Source organism: Pan paniscus, chromosome 17 (assembly GCF_029289425.2).
Source record: "Pan paniscus chromosome 17, NHGRI_mPanPan1-v2.0_pri, whole genome shotgun sequence".
Taxonomy (NCBI): domain Eukaryota; kingdom Metazoa; phylum Chordata; class Mammalia; order Primates; family Hominidae; genus Pan; species Pan paniscus.
The window spans coordinates 67,753,592-67,774,363 of record NC_073266.2 but is presented as its reverse complement, the minus strand read 5'-3'; the positions used below and the strand labels follow the sequence as shown (position 1 = coordinate 67,774,363).

The window sequence follows — 20,772 nt, the reverse complement described above, 5'->3', positions numbered from 1 at the left end:
GGCTTTTGATCCATTTTAAGTTTTGTATATGGCATGAGATAAGGATCCTAATTCATTATTCCTCATGTGGATATCCAGTTATTCCAGCATCATTTGTTGAAATAATTCTCTAATTGTTCCCCTATTGAATTGTCTTATCACCCTTGTCAAAAATCAATTACAGTAAAGTGAAGGTTTATTTCTGGACACTCAGTTCTATTCCATCAATCTATATCTCTATCCTTAGTCCAGTATAACAAATCTATATGTCTTGATTACCGTAGCTTTGTAGTAAGTTTGAAATCAGAAAATGTAAATCCTGGTCTGGTGCAGTGGCTCACGCCTGTAATCCCAGCACTTTGGGAGGCTGAGGCAGGAGGATCACCTGAGGTCAGGAGTTTGAGACCAGCCTGACCAACATGGTGAAACCCTGTCTCTACCAAAAATACAAAAATTAGCCAGGCATGGTGGCCCATGCCTGTAATCCCAGCTACTTGGGAGGCTGAGGCAGGAGAATCGCTTGATCCGGGAGGCAGACGTTGCAGTGAGCTGAGATCGTGTCATTGCACTCCAGCCCGAGCAACAAGAGTGAAACTCCACCATTGCACTCCAACCTGGACAACCAGAGTGAAACTTCATCTCAAAAAAAAAAAAAAAAGAGAGAGAGAGAAAATGTAAATCCTCAAACTTTGTTCTTTTTAAAATTGTTTTGGCTATTCTGGCTCCCTTGCATGTCCATGTATCTGGAAGTTACATGGATCAGCTTGTCAATTCCTGCAAAGAAGCCAGTTGAGATTTTGGTAAAGATTGTGTTGAACCTGTAGGTCAATTTGGGAAGTGCTGTCATTTTCACAGTATTGTTTTCTGATTCATGAACTTAAGCTGTCTTTCCATTTATTTAGGTCTACTTTAATTTCTTTCAATAATGTTTCTTAGTTTTCAGAGTATACATTTTAACACTTACTTTGTTAAATTTATTCCTAAGTATAACATTTCTATTTGGAAATAAAATTTTTAATTTCATTTTAGATTGATGCTGTCAAATAGGAATACAAGGAGTTTTGTATATTGGTCTTGTATCCTGCAACATTGCTAAACTCGTTTATTAGTTTTAATAGTTTTTTTTTTTTTTTTTTGAGATAGAGTCTCGTTCTGTCACCCAGGCTCGAGTGCAGTGGCATATTCTTGGCTCACTGCAACCTCTGCCTCCCAGGTTCAAGTGATCTTCCTGCCTCAGCCTCCTAAGTAGCTGGGACTACAGGCTTGTGCCACCACACCCAGCTAATTTTTTTGTATTTTTAGTAGAGACGGGGTTTTACCATGTTGGCCAGGCTGGTTTCCAACTCCTGACCTCAAGTGATCTGCCCACCTCAGCCTCCGAAAGTGCTGGGATTACAGGCATGAGCCACCGTGCCTGGCCAAGTTTCAATAGTTTTTTAGTGGATTATTAGTTCACTCTTCTTTTTGGTGCTCAGATTGCCTGATTCTAGATCATGAGAGTCCCTTGAAGTGGGCTGTCATGCTCTTTTGATACTGTCCACCAACAGACTTTGATAGTTTTCTTGATTCTGACACAATAAGATGTCCCAGGTTCATCCTGTTCAGTTTCTGCTCCAGTCTTATATTGATTATTTTCCCAAGGATTGTTGGTTCTTTTTAGTGGGAAATGGTATTTATCTGTTTTCACACTGCTATAAAGAACTACCTGATATTGGGTAACTTATTTAAAAAAGAAGGTGTAATTGACTCACAGTTTCCCATGGCTGGGGAAGGCTCAGGAAACTTAAAATCACAGTGGAAGGGGAAGCAAGGCACGTCTTACTTGGCGACAGGAGGGAGGGAATGAAGAAAGCCACACTTTTAACCATCAGATCTCATGGGAACTCACTATCATGAGAACAGCATGGGGGAAACTACCCCCATGACCCAATCACCTCCCACCAGGTCCCTCCCCTCACACATGGGGATTACAATTCAAGATGTGATTTGGATGGGGACACAGAGCCAAACCATATCAGGTGTTTAATAATATCTACAACCTTGGTATTGGATGAACTCCTTGCTATTGGATAGTTACTGCAACATGGCAGTAGCCAACTAAAAATGCCTGCACTAAATAAACAGCAGGTCTCAACTTTAGCTGCACATTACTATCACCTGGGGGAACGTAAAAGGTATCCATTAATTAGGAATTTCTGGGGGTGGGACTCGGCCCTCGATTTTTTTTGTTTTTGTTTTTGTTTTTTTGAAACGGAGTCTCGCTCTGTCGCCCAGGCTGGAGTGCAGTGGCGCGATCTCGGCTCACTGCAAGCTCTGCCTCCTGGGTTCACGCCATTCTCCTGCCTCAGCCTCCCGAGTAGCTGGGACTACAGGCGCCCACCACCACGTCCAGCTAATTTTTTTGTATTTTTAGTAGAGACGGGTTTTCACCATGTTAGCCAGGATGGTCTCAATCTCCTGACCTCGTGATCCACCCGCCTCGGCCTCCCAAAGTGCTGGGATTACAGGCTTGAGCCACTGCGCCCAGCCAGATGTCAATACTTTGTAAAGCTCCCCAGTGACTCCAAAGTGTAGCTAAGATTGAGAATTGCTGTAATAAAGCACAAAATGACTACCAGCCAGAGAGACAGTGCTCTAATAGTAGAAGTAACTTATTTTGTTGATCAGATTAGGATTTCATATACCTAAATTAAAGTAAATGAAAATAAAGCTGTATCATTGAAAACTATTTGGCAACTACTTTGAGAAACACTTTGGGAAAGTGTTTGAATTAACTTATTCAAACATTTATTATCAAACATTTTAAACAAATACAAAGAATTGCACAATGAGTCCCCACGTGTCCATCACCTCACTTTAACAACCATCAACTGATGGCCATTCTTGTCTCTTCTATATCCCTACCCATTTCCCCTGCTACTCTTGAGTATTTTGGAATAAACTCCAGACATACATCTGTAAATGTTTCAGTACATAGTTCTAAAAGATTGGGATTGGAGCTTTTAAAGATTTTTTTTAAATGTATCCTTACTATAGTATCACACCAAAAAATTTTAACAATATGAATTTTTATGTTACATAGGAAGATATGATAAGAGAACAGAAGATATACCATAAATATTTGGCACAGAGACGTGAGGAAGAAAAAGCTCAGGAGAAAGAATTTGACAGAATATTAGAGGAAGACAAGGCAAAGAAGTTGGCTGAGAAGGACAAGGAGCTGAGACTTGAAAAGGAGGCAAGGAGACAGCTTGTGGATGAGGTCATGTGTACAAGAAAACTTCAAGTTCAAGAAAAGTGTAAGGAACTGAATTACAGTTATATTATAGCTTGCCCTTAATTCAATTTAAGTAACAACCAAAATACTAACAACCATAATACTTATTATGTAAAACACCATGAGGGATGCAAAAAGGATGAAGGCAGGAGGCCTGTTTTTGCAAATCTTATCTAATTGGATATATATGAAGAGACCAGCAGATTCCAATCAGTCACGGGGAGAAGTTCTCAAGGTTAAAGGAACAGTACATCATTTGAATACTGTATGTCTTGGTGATTAGAATGAAGAGTGAGAAGGTGGGGCACAGACATACAGCTCCCCCTTGTCCTTTGTATCTGTCCCTCTTTTCTTTCGAAAGTTATCTCCATACAGTTTCGGGAAGTCAGGGACCCTGAATGGAGGGACCGGCTGAAGCCACGGCAGAAGAACATAAATTGTGAAGATTTCATGGACATTTATCACTTCCACAAATTAATACTTTTATAATTTCTTATGCCTGTTTTTACTGCAATCTCTGAACATAAATTGTGAAGATTTCATGGACATTTATTAGTTCTCAAAATTAATACTTTTATAATTTCTTATGCCTGTCTTTAATCTCTTAATCCTGTCATCTTCATAAGCTGAGGATGTATGTCCCCTCAGAACCCTGTGATGATTGCGTTAACTGTACAAATTGTTTGTAAAATGTGTGTTTGAACAATATGAAATCAATGCACCCTGAAAAAGAACAGAATAACAGCAATTTTCAGGGAACAAGGAAAGATAACCATAAGGTCTGACTGCCTGCGGGGTCGGGCAGAATAGAGCCATGTTTTTCTTCTTGCAGAAAGCGAGTAGGAGAAATATTGCTGAATTCTTTTCCCAGCAAGGAATAGCCCTGGGGAAGGAATGCATTCCTGGGGGTAGGTCTATAGACAGCTGCTCTGGGAGTGTCTGTCTTATGCGGTTGAGATAAGGACTGAAATATGCCCTGGTCTCCTGCAGTACCCTCAGGCTTACTAGGATTGGGAAATTCCAGCCTGGTGAAATCTAGTCAGACTGGTCCTCTGCTCTCGAACCCTGTTTCCTATTAAGATGTTTATCAAGACAATGCGTGCACAGTGGGACGCAGACCCTCATCAGTAATTCTAATTTTGCCTTCACCTTGTGATCTTTATGGCCCTTTGAAGCATGTGATCCTTATGACCTACTCCCTGTTTGTACACCCCCTCCCCTTTCAAAATCCCTAAAAAAAACTTGCTGGTTTTGTGGCTTGAGGTTGCCATCATGGTCCTGCCAATATGTGATGACATCCCAGAGGCCCAGCTATAAAATTTCTCTCTTTGTACTCTTTCTCTTTATTTCTCAGACCAGCCGACACTTAGGGAAAATAGAAAGGACCTACGTTGAAATATTGGGGGCTGGTTCCCCCAATGCTATACCTTTGTTTATGTAGTTGTCTCTGCCTATGATGCTCTTGATCATGAGAAATCTAGATATCCTTCAATGCCAGCTCAATTGACTCATGCCTTGAGCAGCCCTCTGTGTTCTCCCATTTAAAATAAATCCTCTTTCCAGGGCACTGTGGCTTGCTCACATCTCAGATGACCAGCTGGCCAGGAGGGTCTTTATTTGGAGACCATACTCAAAGTTTGGAGAATCTTTCCCCTTTTTAATACTTACATTCAATCCACATTGGTTACTAGGTGTTTCTTTCATAAAGGAAGTTTAAGCTATTCTTGTAAGGGTAAGCTTTGTTTTAAGGTTTCTGAAAGTTACATCTGTGCTGAGATGACCTTTGTCTCTTGGAAATCCCTGGCCTAGGCTGCATCATACTGCTAAGTGATACATAGTGTCAGCCCTGCGAGATGCTTAAGTTAACTTTATGGCTACCATTAATCTTATAGCCACATTATGTCTCTTATTATTATACTACAGTATGCCACTATGTTCCCTCAGCTTCAAGCAGTGCTTGGTCACAGAAGGATGTTTGTTGAGAGGGTGAATTTCCACCTCCAGATTTCTGCCATTTCCATGTCCAGCCCAATGGACCAGAGCGGCAATAAACACATTTCTTGTTAGGGTACCATTGGATTTCGCACCAGTGGTCTTTGCAAGAGGAAGCTCATCCTGGTCCCATTCATTAAGTCTTCACTCCAGGAATTATAATAGCAGTAGAAAATTTTTAAGCCAATATTAGATGGAACTTTTAGAAACTGCGTAGAAAGTTTATATGCTGAAAAGATTTTTATATTCATCAGTGATCTTAGAAATAGACAATCAGTGCCACGAGGAAAAGTCAGCACAGAGAGAGATGATCTCTCAGCAAGACCATCTTTACTTCCTGCAGAAAGGGTGCTCAGTCACAGATGGAACAATAGCGAGAGCACATCTGGGCAAGGGAGGGGAAGAAGTTCTTATTCCTGACTCACGTGGCCCCTGCTGCTGTGTCATTCCGCTATTGGCTAGGATTGGACTGCACAGGCTAAACTAATTCTGATTGGCTAATTTAAAGAGAGTGATGGGGTGAGTGGTTTGGCAGGAAAAATGGTTATGGAATGAGTCAGGGTGGAGAATGAGGGCAGAGCAGGTAATTGGAATGAGTCAGGGTGGAGCAGGTAATCAGAATGAGTTAGGGTGGAGCAGGTAATCTGAATGAATCAGGGTGGGGCAGGTGATCAGAATGAGTCAGGGTGGGGCAGGTGATCAGAATGAGTCAGGGTGGAGCAGGTAATCTGAATGAGTCAGGGTGGGGCAGGTAATTTGAATGAGTCAGGGTGGGGCAGGTGATCAGAATGAGTCAGAGTGGAGCAGGTAATTTGAATGAGTCAGGGTGGAGCAGGTAATCTGAATGAGTCAGGGTGGAGCAGTTGATCAAAAAAGGTCACTTTATGAGGAAGTTAAGTTTAAAAGTAGAAGGCAAAGAATTGAACATACTGACATATTGATTCTTTGAAGATAAATTTAGAACTCATATCTAACAAGTGATAAATGTTATAGAAAATATTGAAAAAACATGGAAAATTTATTGAAACCATTTATAAACAAGGAAACAAAATCAACCATAATTCTACCACCCAGGAATAGCTACTATTCACAGCTTTGTGTATTTTCTTCTAGTGTTTTTACTACATATATAATTTTCTTTCACAAATTAGAATCATGTAGTATATACTGTTTTATGGTCTATATTTTTCACTTATCAAAAATATTTCAAGTCATTTTTTGTTAATTATAAGATTTGTAATGACTGCCTACAAATCTGTTATAAAAACAGACCGTAACTTATTTTACTTAAACACAGCAATGACCCTTTATATTGTTTCTAATCTTTTTACTGTTATTTTAGAATTCCAGATTACCATCTCCATACATAGTTATTTTTGGATTGTATCTGGTTGTTTAAGATGAATTTCTGAAATAGACTGTGGTACCAAAGATATATACATTTCAGATGTATATTAGCCAGTTGTATTTATTATTTTGTAAACTCTGTTTCCTTTGTCTTTTTTTTCTATTGGGATGCTTAAATATTTTTAACTTACAAGAGCTTTATTTATTTATTTATTTATTGAGACGGAGTCTCACTCTGTCGCCCAGGCTGGAATGCAGTGGCACGATCTAGGCACTTGTGCCTCAGCCTCCTGAGCAGCTCAGATTACAGGCACGCACCACCATGCCCAGCTAATTTTTGTACTTTTAGTAGAGACGGGGTTTCACCATGTTGGCCGGGCTGGTCTCGAACTCCTGACCTCAAGTGACCCACCTGCCTCAGCCTCCCAAAATGCTGGGATTACCGGCATGAGGCATTGTGCCCAGCCAAGAGCATTATATATTTAAATAATATTTATTTTATAATAAATATATAATAAATAATAAATTATTTATAATAAACTTTTATTAATATGAATGGCAATGAACTTTATCTTCAAGGAGAGAAAAGTAGGAAGTATTTTAACATTAGTAATCTGGTATGAAAAAGGGTAATTATGGATTTTCAATGAAAAATGATGAACAGAAAATCTAGATTGTAGCATATATGAGCCTAAACCCAATTTATTTCTCAATTGAGATGTGTACTTCTACTTTATCAATCTAAGATCCAGCCTTGATTCTAAGCTCTGCCTTTCTAAAGACAATATGACTCTGGTGCCCAGAAAGATGTTGGCAATTCTTGTCGAAAGTCATTTGACATATAATTACTTTTGCTTTTCTTAGTGCAACGAGAAGCTAAAGAACAGGAAGAACGTGCTATGGAACAGAAACACATAAATGAAAGTCTTAAAGAACTTAACTGTGAAGAGAAGGAGAATTTTGCAAGGTATGATTTTGTTTTCTGTATCATCATTTGCTACCTAAAAAATGGATTTTTGGCTAGCCATGGTGGCTCACACCTGTAATCCCAGTACTTTGGGAGGCTGAGGAAAGAGGATTGCTTGAAGCCAGGAGTTTGAGATTAGCCTGGGCAGTATAGCAAGATCTCATCTCTACAAAAAAATAAAAATAAAAACTAGCCAGATATGGTGACATAGACCTGTAGTCCTAGCTACTTGGGAGCTGAAGTGGAAGATCACTTGAGTACAGGAGTTAAACACTGCAGCTACGATTGTGCCACTACACTCCAACCTGGGCAACAGGCAAGAACTGTCTCAAAAAAACAAAAACTAAAACAGATTTTCAACATAAAGACCATGTGCCATAATTCATGCATTATTGACATTATTTTACATTAGTATTACACTTGTCCTTCTAGACGCTCAAAGCAGTTTACAAAATTTCATGTAAAAGTAGGCACCAACTGTCTTGGTAAAATTAAATTCCATTGCCATTATGTATATTATGATTATACACATAAGTTATTAGGCTGGATGAATATCTTTAAAAATAAAATAAATTTGAAACACTTAAAAAAATAGGCACCAACCTTAAATCCTAATAAAATAGCAAGAAGATTTTTTTTCCTCCATGAAACAAATCCTGAAAAGCAGGCTGGCCTAATCAGCTAGATTAGCAGAATGGCTTATAGGGACAGGATTCCATACAAATGTCCCTAGGAGGACGTGTTTAGCCTTACTGCACTAGAACACTCTGGATGCTTTGGGAAATACCACTGCTTTCCTCTGACAGGCCTTAGGCTGGGATTGGTTAGTGTCCTTCTGATCACCACAACCAGGCTCAGGTGGGGGAAACAGGCAGCTACCTCCCTGCAGTTTTTCTTACACCATCTCAGTCTCTTCCCACTGGTGGCCATGATACCTAAATCAGGCAGCCAGTGTAGTGGAGGAAGAGGACCCGGCTTCTCTGATTACTGGTCACCCTCCCTGTTCCTGGGGCCTGTCCTTTGACTTACTCACACTTGGTGCATAGAAATTAGCTCTTCTCTTTCTAGAAAGAGTATGGTTAATGTGCCTGATCTTATTCTCACTTTGGGGTCACAAACAACATCTGGCCTACCGTTCTGAGTTCCTGCTACTGCCTCTGCTGTGGAAATCTTTCCTTCTCATATATATATATATATATATATATGTGTGTGTGTGTATGTGTGTATGTGTGTGTGTATATATATGTGTGCGTGTATATATATATATATATATATATATATATATATATATATTTTCTTTTTTGAGATGGAGTCTTGCTCTGTCACCTAGGCTGGAGTGCGGTGGTGTAATCTTGGCTTACTGCAATCTCCGACTCCCGGGTTCAAGCAATTCTCTGCCTCAGCCACTCGAATACCTAGGATTACAGGCATGCACCACCATGCCTGGCTAATTTTTATTATTTTTAGTAGAGACAGGGTTTCACCACCTTAGCCAGGCTGGTCTTGAACTCCTGACCTTGTGATCCACCCACCTCAGACTCCCAAAGTGCTGGGATTACAGGCGTGAGCCACTGCGCCTGGCCTCTTTCTCATTTTTAAAAAGTCTTCTGTTGGAGATTTGTGAGGACTCAATAAATATCACATCTCTTCCCTGCTAAACTTCTAAATTGGTGGAGAGATAAGGAAAAAATTATGGGCAGAGGTATTACAGTTACCTATTGCTACATAACAAAACACCCTGAAATGTGTGGTTTAAAGCAATTTATGATTATCTCTTATGATTCTGTGGGTCAACACGGCTCACCTAGGTAGTTCTTGCTCGGAACATCTCATGTCGTTGAAGTCAGATCCACATGACTGAGGCTATATATTCATCTGAAGGCTCAACCTAGGACACCTACTCATATAGCTGGCAGTGTATGCTGACTGTAGTCAGGGATCTCAGTTATCAACTAGGAGTTTTAGTTGTCACCTGGAACCCCTATGTGTGGGCTCTCCATGTGATTTGGATTTCTCACAGTATGGTGGCTTGTTTTGAGAGGGAGAGTTCCAATAGCAAGTATTCCAAGAGCTAGGAAGAAGCAGCTGCCAGGCCAGTTAAGAGCTACACCTGGGACTGGCATAGCATTACTTCTACCATATTCCAAAAGTAGTTACAAGGCCCATCCTGATTCAAGGAGATGGAGATAGAAGCTCCACCTCTTGACAGGGTAGTAGAGGTTCACATTGCTGAAGCGCATAACTAGGCTGGTGGCATGGGGGTAAAAGAATTTTCCAAGACAGTTGTAGGTACAGGCAGATTAATTAGAGAAAGTAGGAAAATTCAGTGCAAGAAAGCAATGGGCAGCCAGCAAGAGAGGAGCTGACTGCCAGGAAACAAAGGCTTGCCAGAGATTTTATAGGATGGTTCTTGGGCTACTTGATAACACCAAGGTAGCAGGGAGCTAACTTGCATTCTTCTGTCAGCTGAGGTGTTTGATGATAAATCGAAGCATTTGATGTTAAGCAGAAGTTTGTGAGTTTTGTATGTTATCTGCACAGGAGGGCTGTATGTCCTGGGCCATGAACAAAGGCAGACCTATAGCTTACTGGTTTATCTCTGCTTTATCCTGGTTCCACCAGCCTGACTCCTTTTACCTAAATAGGATTCTACATTTCCCCCAACAGAGCAACAATGACAAATCTTTGGCATGTGGATGAAGGTCTCATCTTCCAACTGCTTCTTGCCCACCAGGGGTGTATAGTTTGCCCGACGTAGGATTGTTAGTTGGTCAGGAGGTTACATGGACCTAAATCCTTGGGTTGGGAATTAAATTGGGCAGGGTGGCTGTGGGACCATGGGGGAACAGCATTTGCAGCCTAAAATATTGTCCTGTTGCATCCAAAGGAGAGTCATGGAGTTCTCTAAGTGGCTGATACCCTCACTGCAGTAACATTTTGGTTTGAAATTGTTGTATTCTAGAAATCACAAAACAAGATACTGCATTAACAATACATGGCACAGATAAAGTAATATGAATCTTACTGTTATTATTATTTTTTGAGACAGAATTTCGCTCTTGTCAAGGCTGGAATGCAGTGGCGTGATCCCAGCTCACTGCACCCTCTGCCTCCCCAGGTTCAAGTGATTCTCCTGCCTCAGCCTCCCAAGTAGCTGGGGTTACAGGCGCATGCCACCACGCCCAGCTAATTTTTGTAATTTTTAGTAGAGACAGGGTTTCACCATATTGGCCAGGCTGGTCTCAAACTCCTGACCTTAGGTGATCCACCTGCCTCAGCCTCCCAAAGTGCTGGGATTACAGGTGTGAGCCACTGCACCCAGCCAATATGAGCTTTATTATAGATGGAAGAAGTAGGGCAATGCATAGCCAAACCCAGCTGGAGAAGCTTTGAAATAGCTGTGCCAGAAAGGAATCTTCAGGAACTCCTTTTTGAGGGCCCTCTAATACTTTGATGTCTTCTGTTATCTTTTCTAAAGTTTTTTGCTACCTGACCTGAGGTATTGATGTAAGAGCAACAAGTTTTATTTAACAGCATGCAGGTGCCTCCTGCCTCAGCATTAAGCACATCCACAGCACATCAGTTTTGCAAGACAACCCCTGCCAATGAATTTAGGACCTGTTATTGGGCCTTGATGGCCATGACTTTAGCTTCTCAAGATTGCTGGACTAAGATGGTGATATTACAAATGCTGCACTCAAGCATGGATATACCTGCAAACCAAAAGACTGCATGGGCAACAGAATGTCCTAGACCATTCCTCTCTATAATGAGATCATCAGTGGTGAGGATGCCAAATGATGGAAGGTTGATTAAATCCCGTTTCTGTTTCCTTTCTTCTGATGGCCTTTGAAGGGCCCAACTTAGGAAGGATCACAAATTTGGAACTTGGCCAGAAGTTATAAAGTCTAAGGAGTTATATATATGTACTCCAGGTATTGCTGCAACTATAGTGCACGTCCTCTCCATTTAATAGGCAAGGCTGGAAAAATGTTGGATCCACATAAAAAGAAGAGCCCAGTTCCTTTTAAAGAAACTCCTGAGGAGGGACCTTGTAACCAGGCATAGGTGTGGTTAGTTTGGATTCCAGTATAATTTGCATAAATAGAGGGATCCCATGGTCCCCAGGGATCAAATGTGGCTGGGTGGTGACCTAGAAAGTAGTCATTCATGCATAAGGGGGGGAAAGTTTTACTTGTGTTATATGAATGTGGGGCCTGGCAGACAAGATTGTTAAACATTAATGAGATAACGGAAAATCAAGAGAAAGTTGTAGATGTATTAGTGAGGTTGAGAAGTTGTCCAATCTCAACCCCTATTCCTATATATTCTATCCCAGTAGCTGAACTGTTTATAGGCATAAAGGGATCACTATAAATTTTGCTGGCATTAACTTTGTTGTTTCCCCACCATAGAGAAAACCTGCAGAGGTACACAGTGAACTTGTCATTGTTGTCATATAGCTTCCATTCCTGGTGTGTTTGATTATAGTTGAGGGTGTAATTACAATGGGCTTATGTTAAACACCCTAGGAAAGGGCCAGACCCTTTGGAGTTTCTGATGCAGAGGTGAGCCTTACAAGTGCCTATAAAAGGGCCAGATCCCTCGGATTTTCTGATGCAGAGGTGAACCTTACAGGCCATCTCTGGTGCCTTCCCAATCTGCTCTGTCACAGTGGATGATTGCCATGAGGAATCAATTGGCCTAGGCTCCCCTCCTAAACCTGTGTTTTTGGTGTGTGTGTAAATGGTGTAGTTGAATCCAGAGTATCAGGCTTGTTAGTAATTTCTTCTATGGATAGCGGGACTGCTAGGATATAATGTTATCTTTGAGTGCCTGTCCGCATGGGCATATCCAGAAGTTAGTGCTGTGTGTTATGTTAGCAACCTGAAATATTACTGGGAGGAGTAAGTGCCTGGCTCCAGCCATGGAGGCAATAGTTAGCCGTGATAGAATAAAAACAAAGCCATTTTTAAGGAAAATGACAATATGTAGTAAACTCAGGGAGACAGGCGAGAAGAAGGGCTGTAAAGAATATGAGAAAAACAGTTAACCAAACACCTAGTACCTTAGCACACTGATGTGGTATGGGGGTAAATGACATTACTAGGACAAATATACAAAAAATTTCATCTGGGTGGTAATCTTGGAAGTCCGCTTGCAAATAGCAGTCGTAAACTACCTCCCTTATAAAAGCATCAATATTAAGAGGGTGACGCTGCTTAAGTGAGGCAGTTGGATAATTACTGAAAGCCTGTAGTAGAATTGGATAAAAAGAGTCAGCCTTAAGAGTAAGGTCTAAAGGAGGTGTTGGATTTATTTTTTTTTTTTTTATTTTTAAGGGAGGTTTAAAAATTCTGGGTTGTTTGAACAAAACCTCTTTTACCTTTTTTTCTTTAACTTTAAATGAGTTTTCGATGTTTGCATTCTAATTAGACCACAAAGAATGAGTTTTATCTCAGCACCAGGACCTTAGTAACAGCAGATTTAAAGCAGGCAGAAAAAAAGGAAGACAGAGAGCTATAGAAGACTTCACTTAACTTTATAGTGCAGGTTAACCATTTGAGCTCTGACTTTTTCTTGTTGTAGTTTGCCCATTAGTTTAAAATGTACCATAATATGTAACCAGCTGGAGTTTTAAAGAGAATGACAAAATCAGGGGTTAGGATGTTAGAAACTGTCTTTCCCTTTTAAGGCTGGACCCCTGGATTGAACAGAAAAAGAGAAAAAGAAAAGGAAGGAATGGAGAGGAAAAGGTCAGGCTTTACAGGAGGGCTTGTGAGCCTTCCAGCCACTGCACAGTGCAAGGTCAGTACCCCTGCCACTTTTGTTTATCTCCCGCCAGGGAGAGCATTAGCACCCCAGACCTACAAGGTGTGGGACAAATTCTTCCCAACTTTGCAAGGTATCAGTTAAGGTGAGCTGTTTCCAGACAGAGCAGAGAGCCTATTTAGCATAAGGCCATTAGGGGTTGAGATTCTGTCCTGGGGGCCCTTTGATCATCAGGGCAGTCTTTTTTCCAGTGGCTGAGCTTGTGGCAGAGAGAGTAAGCCAGGCAGGGCTTTTAAAATTTATTCCACTGGGGCACTCTGCCTTTTAGTAACCTGGCGTTTTGCACTGATGGCAGTTATCTGAAGGAATGTATTTTTAGGGAAACCTGGAGGGGGCTGGGGCTTGTAAAGCAGCCAACAGTTGAGCCTGTCTCTTGCCTCTGCATTTTTCTTTCTTCTTAGCCCTGTCCTCCTTATTCTGCTGTCAGTTGTAAAGGACTCAGGAGGCTAATTTGATGGTTTTCTACATAGGGGCCATGCTGTGTTACACAATAAATTAGACATTTCTTTTTGAGGGTTTGAGAGTTAAATTTGTCTTAATGTTTTAGGATACAACCCAGAAGTGAGTCTGAAGGAATAGATGGGGTTTGTCCCATGGTGGGACTAGAAAACATGCTGCTTGGGGATGGTGCCACTCAGGGGCACAAACTGCACTTTCTCTCAGGATGTCCAGCTGAGATGAAAAGCAGTTCCACTTAGGTCTACTGAGGAACTTGGGGTGCACTTTCTAAAGGGGTGTCCCACCTATTAAGAAAGTCCCCTCGGCCACTCAGGGGCCTTATGCTGGATGGCCAGTCCAGGTACAAGGAAAATGGGTGAAGGGAGGACTCTGCCTGTGTTGGCCCAGGAGAGGGGGTGGGTAAGGGAAAACTCATGGTTCTGAGGCTGTCTGAGATCACCTGATTTAGCAACATCTGGGACAGAATGGCTGGCTGACTCCACAGGAGGATTCAGAGTGAGAAAGAGAGTGTCTGAGTCACCCAAAATGTGTGAATTTGCTCTGAATGAGCTTCTGCTGCCAGTCGCATCACACGTAGGGGTTAGGGACTTCTGACCAGAGAGTATAGGAGGAAGCCTTCCTCTCTTCCAGGCCAGGTGGCTATTTGGCCTTCAGGCAACACCGGATAGTAGCCACAGCTGGTTACTGTCAGTTGCCAAAGAGATACTAAAAGCCAGCTGCTGAAAGGCTGAAAAGAGAAAGTAAACTCAGGTCCCTCACCTGAACAGGTGGTAGTTAGATGCTTCCACACGGATACCTTTCAGTCCCACAGGAGTGTAGGTAGCTCCAGCTAGAGACCTACAATTGTCTCTCTGCGTAGATACTGTCCACTGAGGTTCCTAAGTTGGGAAAGGGAAAGAGAGAGGCCAGAGGGTTCCTCATAAGGAGGGAGTTTCCCATACAGGCTACCAAAATGTGGGTGAGCAGTGACTATCTGGGTCAGTGGTGCGGGGGTAAAAGAATTTACCAAGACAGTTGTAGGTAAAGAAAGGCAGATTTATTAGAGAAAGTAGGAAAACTCAGTGCAAGAAAGCAATGGGAAGCCAGCAAGAGAGGAGCTGACTGCCAGGAAACAAAGGCTTGCCGAAGATTTTATAGGATGGTTCTTGGGCTACTTGATAACACCAAGGTAGCAGGGAGCTAACTTGCATTCTTCTGTCAGCTGAGGTGTTTGACGATAAATCAAAGCATTTAATGATAAGCAGGAAGTTTGTGAGTTTTGTATGTTATCTGCACAGGAGGGTTATATGTCCTGGGCCATGAACAAAGGCAGACCTATAGCTTATCTGCTTTATCTCTTTGCTTTATCCTGGTTCCGCCAGCCTGATTCCTTTTCCCTAATTAGGATACACATATGGGGAGGGAGACAGTACTGTGGCCATCTTTGGAAAATAGAATCTGCCATAGAGGGGTATCCACATTATCTTTATTTCTGATAAAATTCCATTATCTTTATTTCTGATAAAAGTTGATGGAGTGTTTTCTGACCCCAACAACAAATTCTCTGATTCTCCAGACCCCAACTGGGTGTCCAAGAATTCAATTCAGTTCTGATAGTAACTACCCAGAGTTAGTATAGACCCCTCAGGGTAAGGGCTTAGTCCCACAAAACTGCTGCCACTTCAGACACCAGATGCTAGTCCCAGACCACCTTCTGATCAACCAGCTATAAATTGGGGGTTCCCACGACCTCCTCCTCAGGTTCAACAGTTTGCTAGAGTTGCTCAGAGAAATCAGGAACACATTTGACTTATGTTTACCAGTTTATCACAATGGACACAACTCAGGAACAGCCAACTGGAAGAGAAGCACAGGGGCTTCCGTGCTCTCTGCGGGTGCACCATCCTTTCAGCACCTCCCTGTGTCACCATCACAGATGCCCTCAGAATATCCTTGTTCGAGAGTTTTTAGAGCTTCATCTCCAGCCCCCACCTTCCCCTCCCAAGAGGTCAGTGGGTGGGGCTGAAAGTCCTAACCCCCTCATCACTTGGTCTTTCTAGTGACCAACCCCATCCTGAGGCCACCCAGGGGCCCTACCCTAAGTCAGCTTATTAGCATAAAATCAGGTGTTCCTATGAATTACAAAAGATACTTTTATCACTCAGGAAATTACAAGAGTTGTAGGAGCTCTGTGCCAAGAACTAGGAACAAAGATCAAATATAATTCTTATTATACCACAGCTGATATTAAAAATGTGGCTTATATTTCTAGCCATTGAAACTACAAAGAGGCCAGGCATGGTGGGTCATGCCTGTAATCCCACCACTTTGGGAGGCCAAGGTGAGTGGATCTCTTGAACCCAGGAGTTTGAGACCGGCCTGTGCAACATGGTGTAACTCTGTCTCTAAAAAAAGACAACAACAACAACAAAATTAGCTGGGTGTGGTTGTGTGCACCTATAGTCCCAAATACCTGGGATGCTGAGGTGGGAGGATCACCTGAACCTGGGAGGTTGAAGCTGCAGTGAGCCATGATTGTGTGATTGTGCCAGTAGTGTACTCCAGCCTGGGTGACAAGAGTGAGATCCTGTCTAAAAAAAAAAAAAAGAAAAAGAAAAAAAGAAAGAGACTACAAAGAAAAAAATGTGGCTTATAAATTATAAAATTATATAACCATTATGGAAAACAGTATGGAGTTTCCTCCAAAAAATTAATATTAAAACTACTACATAATCCGGCAACCCACTTCTGGGTATATGTCCAAAAAATTAAAAGCAGGGTCTTGAAGAGATATTTGCACAGAAATATTCATAGCACTATTCACAGTATTCAAGAGGTAGAAGCAACCCAAGGGTCTATTAATGAAATGAATAGATAAACAAAACATGGTATATATTTATGATGGAATATTTTTCAGCCTTAAAAAGCAAGGAAATCCTGTCACATGCCACCGTATGGATGAACCTGGAGGACATTATGCTAAGTGAAATAAGCCAGTCACGAAAAGACAAATACTGTATGATTCTACTTTTATGAGACATATAAAGTAGTCAGATTTATAGAAACATAAAGTAGAATGGTGGTTACCAGGGGTTGTGGGGAGGAAAGAGGGGAGGGGAGTTTCAGATTTGCAAGATGAAAAAGTCCTGGAGATCTCTTTTACAACAATATGGAGACTTAACTACTGAACTGTATGCTTAAAAATGGTTAAGATGTAAATTTGTTATGTGGGTTTGTTTGTTTGTTTGTTTTTGTTTTTGTTTTTTGACAAGGTCTTGCTCTGTTGCCCAGGCTGGGGTGCAGTAGTGTGATCATGGCTCACTGAAACCTCAACCTTCTGGGCTCAGAAAATCCACCCACTTCAGCTGCGACCACAGGCACATGCCACCATGCCTGGCTAGTTTTTTATTTTTTTATACAGATCGGGTCTCCCTATGTTGCCCAGGCTGGTCTCAAACTCCTGTGATCCTCCTGTCTTGGGCTCCTAAGGTGCTGGGATTATTAGGTGTATAACCTATGTAATTTTTTTTGTTTTGTTTTTTGTTTGTTTGTTTGTTTTTGAGATGGAGTTTGACTCTTGTTACCCAGGCTGGAGTGCAATGGCGCAGTCTTGGCTCACTGCAACCTCCGCCTCCTGGGTTCAAGGGATTCTCCTGCCTCAGCCTCCTGAGTAGCTGGGATTACAGGCATGTACCACCACGCCCAGCTAATTTTTGTATTTTTAGTAGAGACGGAGTTTCTCCATGTTGGTCAGGCTGGTCTCGAACTCCTGACCTCAGGTGATCCACCCACCTCAGCCTCCCAAGTGCTGGGATTACATGCATGAGCCACCATGCCCATCATAATGTGTTTTTTATTACAATAAAAATTATACTATAAATAAAAAAACTGTCACATATTTAAAATGTGGCTTATTTATGCAAGAAATTATCTAGTTAATACTGAACAGAATGATAAGATAAGGCTAACTTACCCACCCAGTCCCCAGCAGCATGAGATCACTGCAGGCCTCTTGTGCGGGGATGTGGCCCTTTGATCTACAGCAGAGCAGAAAGCAGGCGGAGCAGCCTCCGAGATGAAAGGGGAAAAGCTGGCCAGGTGTGGTGGCTCACGCCTGTAATCCCAGCACTTTGGGAGGCTGAGGCGGGCAGATCACTTGAGGTCAGGAGTTTGAGACCAGCCTGGCCAAAATGATGAAACCTCATCTCTACTAAAAATACAAAAATTAGCCAGGTGTGGTGGCGGACGCCTGCAATCCCAGCTGCTTGGGTGGCTGAGGCAGAGAATTGCTTGAACCCAGGAGGCGAAGGTTGCAGTGAGCTGAGATCACGCAACTGCACTCCAGCCTGGGTGACAGAGCGAGACTCCGTCTCAAAAAAAAAAAAAAAAAAAAAAAGGAGAAAAGTTGAATTGAGCAGTTTGCTTATCCTCTCCAATTTTACCCATAGAGAAGAGTAAGGGAAGGGATGGAGGCAAACCAAGGACCATTACCACATAGCAGTGAACATTACGAGCAGGGAAGAAGCATTTCCTCTCTAAAATCAATATTTGTCCTAGGATTATATTAATGATTATTACGTAAGAAACCCATTATTGAGTTTTTCATCTATTTCTTCTCCACTCACCCTGATTTTAATGGGAATTTAATTTGACTTTACAAATTATATTTTAATTGTAATGCTCTGAATAAATCTAAATGCTTACTTTTATAATTTTATGCTTTGACACTTCTAATACTTTAGACGCCAACGTTTAGCCCAGGAGTACAGGAAGCAACTTCAGATGCAAATCGCCTACCAGCAGCAGTCCCAAGAAGCAGAGAAGGAAGAGAAACGCCGAGAGTTTGAAGCAGGTATAGCAGCAAACAAGATGTGTTTGGACAAGGTCCAGGAGGTCCTGTCCACCCATCAAGTGCTGCCTCAAAACATTCATCCCATGCGCAAGGCATGCCCCAGTAAGCTTCCACCGTAGTTCCGTGAGCATCAATATATCTTTTCTTGGTCTTTTAATATTTTTAACTACAGTATGCTTGTATGCTTCTTTTAACTCCTGGATAAACTTTTCTTTTTTTCCCTGAGTTTGTGTAATTAATTGAACATAATTTTCTTCCTTTGAATAAACCTGTGCCTATTTTGGAGTTCACAGACTTACAAATCCAAATGATCTACTTAATCTCATGTTATTTTCCTGCCCCCTTTGCCTCCTTTTTTAACTCACTTATGACTAGCTCCATTTGCTGACAACTATCTACCCATATGCCCGTTTCTTCTTCCTTCCTTTCTCTTCTCTCTCATATACATAATTCAGTGTGAAGAGAGCGTTTTTGTAGGCAGAACTGGAATTAACAGCCACTTTCATTAACCCACCTATTTAGTCATTAAACAAATGTTTTCAGTGTCTCCCATGGGTCAGGCACTATTCTAGATCCTAAGACTTCAGCAAAAACAAAACATACCCCTTGCTCTTGTTGAGCTTACATACTAGTGGAGGAAACAGGAAATAAGTGTTAAGTGCCATAAACTGGAAATGGCAGGTGTGCTGTTTCATTTTATATGTGATGGTCAGAAAAGGCCTCTCTGAGCAGCTGATACTTGAAGAGAGGTCTGAATGAACTAGCCATGGATTATCTGCAGGGTAATTATCTAAGGCAGAGGAAAAAGCCAGCGCAAGGTCCCTTGGGCAGAAGCCTGCTGAGTGCATTTGAGGCATAATATTTGTGCTGGAGTAGAGTGAGTGAAAAGAGATTAATCAGAAAGGTAGTTGGGGCCAGATGATGTAAGGCCTTGGAACCACGGTAAAGGCTGGCTTTTCCTTCACTAAAGGAAGCTATTACACGGTTTTCAAGAGAGGAGCAACACAATATGATATAAGAGGGTTGCTGGCTGCTATGTCTAGGATAGACATCAGGGAGACAGAAACAAGCATGTTAAGTGATTGCAGCCAGGCATGGTGGCTCACACCTGTAATCCCAACAGTCTGGGAGGCCAAGGCAGGTGGATCACTTGAGGTCAGGAGATCGAGACCAGCCTGGCCAACATGATGAAACCCTGCCTCTACTAAAAATACAAAAATTAGCCAGGCGTGATGGTGTGCGCCTATAATCCCAGCTACTTGGGAGGCTGAGGCAAGAAAATCACTTGAGTCCAGGAGACGGAGGTTGCAGTGAGCCGAGATTGTGCCACTGCACTGCAGCATGGGTGACAGAGTGAGACTCTGTCTCAAAAAAGAAAAAAAGAATGTTAAGTGATTGCAATAATCCAGGTAAGAGGTGGTGGTAGTGTGGTAGCCAGCCTCCAAGATGACTCCCCATGATTTTCTTCTGTATTTATGTCCAACCTCCCTGAATCATGGCTGATCTGTGGGACCAACAGAACAGGGTATAACTTCCAAGACTAGGTCATAAAAGACACTGCAGCTCAGTCAGTCACTTATGCTGGTAAGGATAGGATGCTCAAGAAGGCCTTCAAAGAGGCCCATATGGGGAGACATTGAAGCCTCCCACCAAAAGGCAGCACAGCATGCCAGCCATGTGCACGAGCAACCTCGGAAGATCCTCCAGCACCAGTTAGGCATTCAGATGACTACAGCCCTGGCTGACAACTTGACTGCAATTTCATTAGAGACTCTGAGCCAGACTGCTCAGCCAAGGTGTTCCTGATTTCCAACCCACAGAAACTGACAACAAACGTTTATTGTGGTTTAAGCAACTAAGTTTTGGGGTATATCATTAGGCAGCAATAGAAAACTAATACAGGGTTGTATCTTGGGCACTGTGAGAGAGGTCAGATTCTATTTTAAAGGTAGAGCCAACTAGATGTCCTGATGGATGTACATGTTGAGTGTAGGGTTTGAAAGAAAGTCATAAAATAGAACTCCAAACTTTTGGTTTGAGCAACAAACCAGTAAACTGCCTCTGTGGTGGGAAACACTTGACATCTCT

At 42.0% G+C, this 20,772-nt stretch overlaps 1 protein-coding gene across 2 annotated transcripts in view; it reads left to right on the top strand.

Moving 5' to 3' along the window:
* Nucleotides 1-20,772, top strand: part of CFAP53 (cilia and flagella associated protein 53) — a 49,526-nt gene that overhangs the window by 20,272 nt on the left and 8,482 nt on the right. The window contains exons 6-8 of one of the 2 annotated variants that reach the window (XM_034943712.3): nt 3,062-3,278; nt 7,460-7,562; nt 18,575-18,684. In XM_034943712.3, the coding sequence (XP_034799603.1) occupies nt 3,062-3,278; nt 7,460-7,562; nt 18,575-18,684 (430 nt within the window). Of the gene's footprint in view, nt 1-3,061; nt 3,279-7,459; nt 7,563-18,574; nt 18,970-20,772 lie in introns of those variants that run through there. The other variant, XM_003827211.6, reaches the window with a different exon arrangement.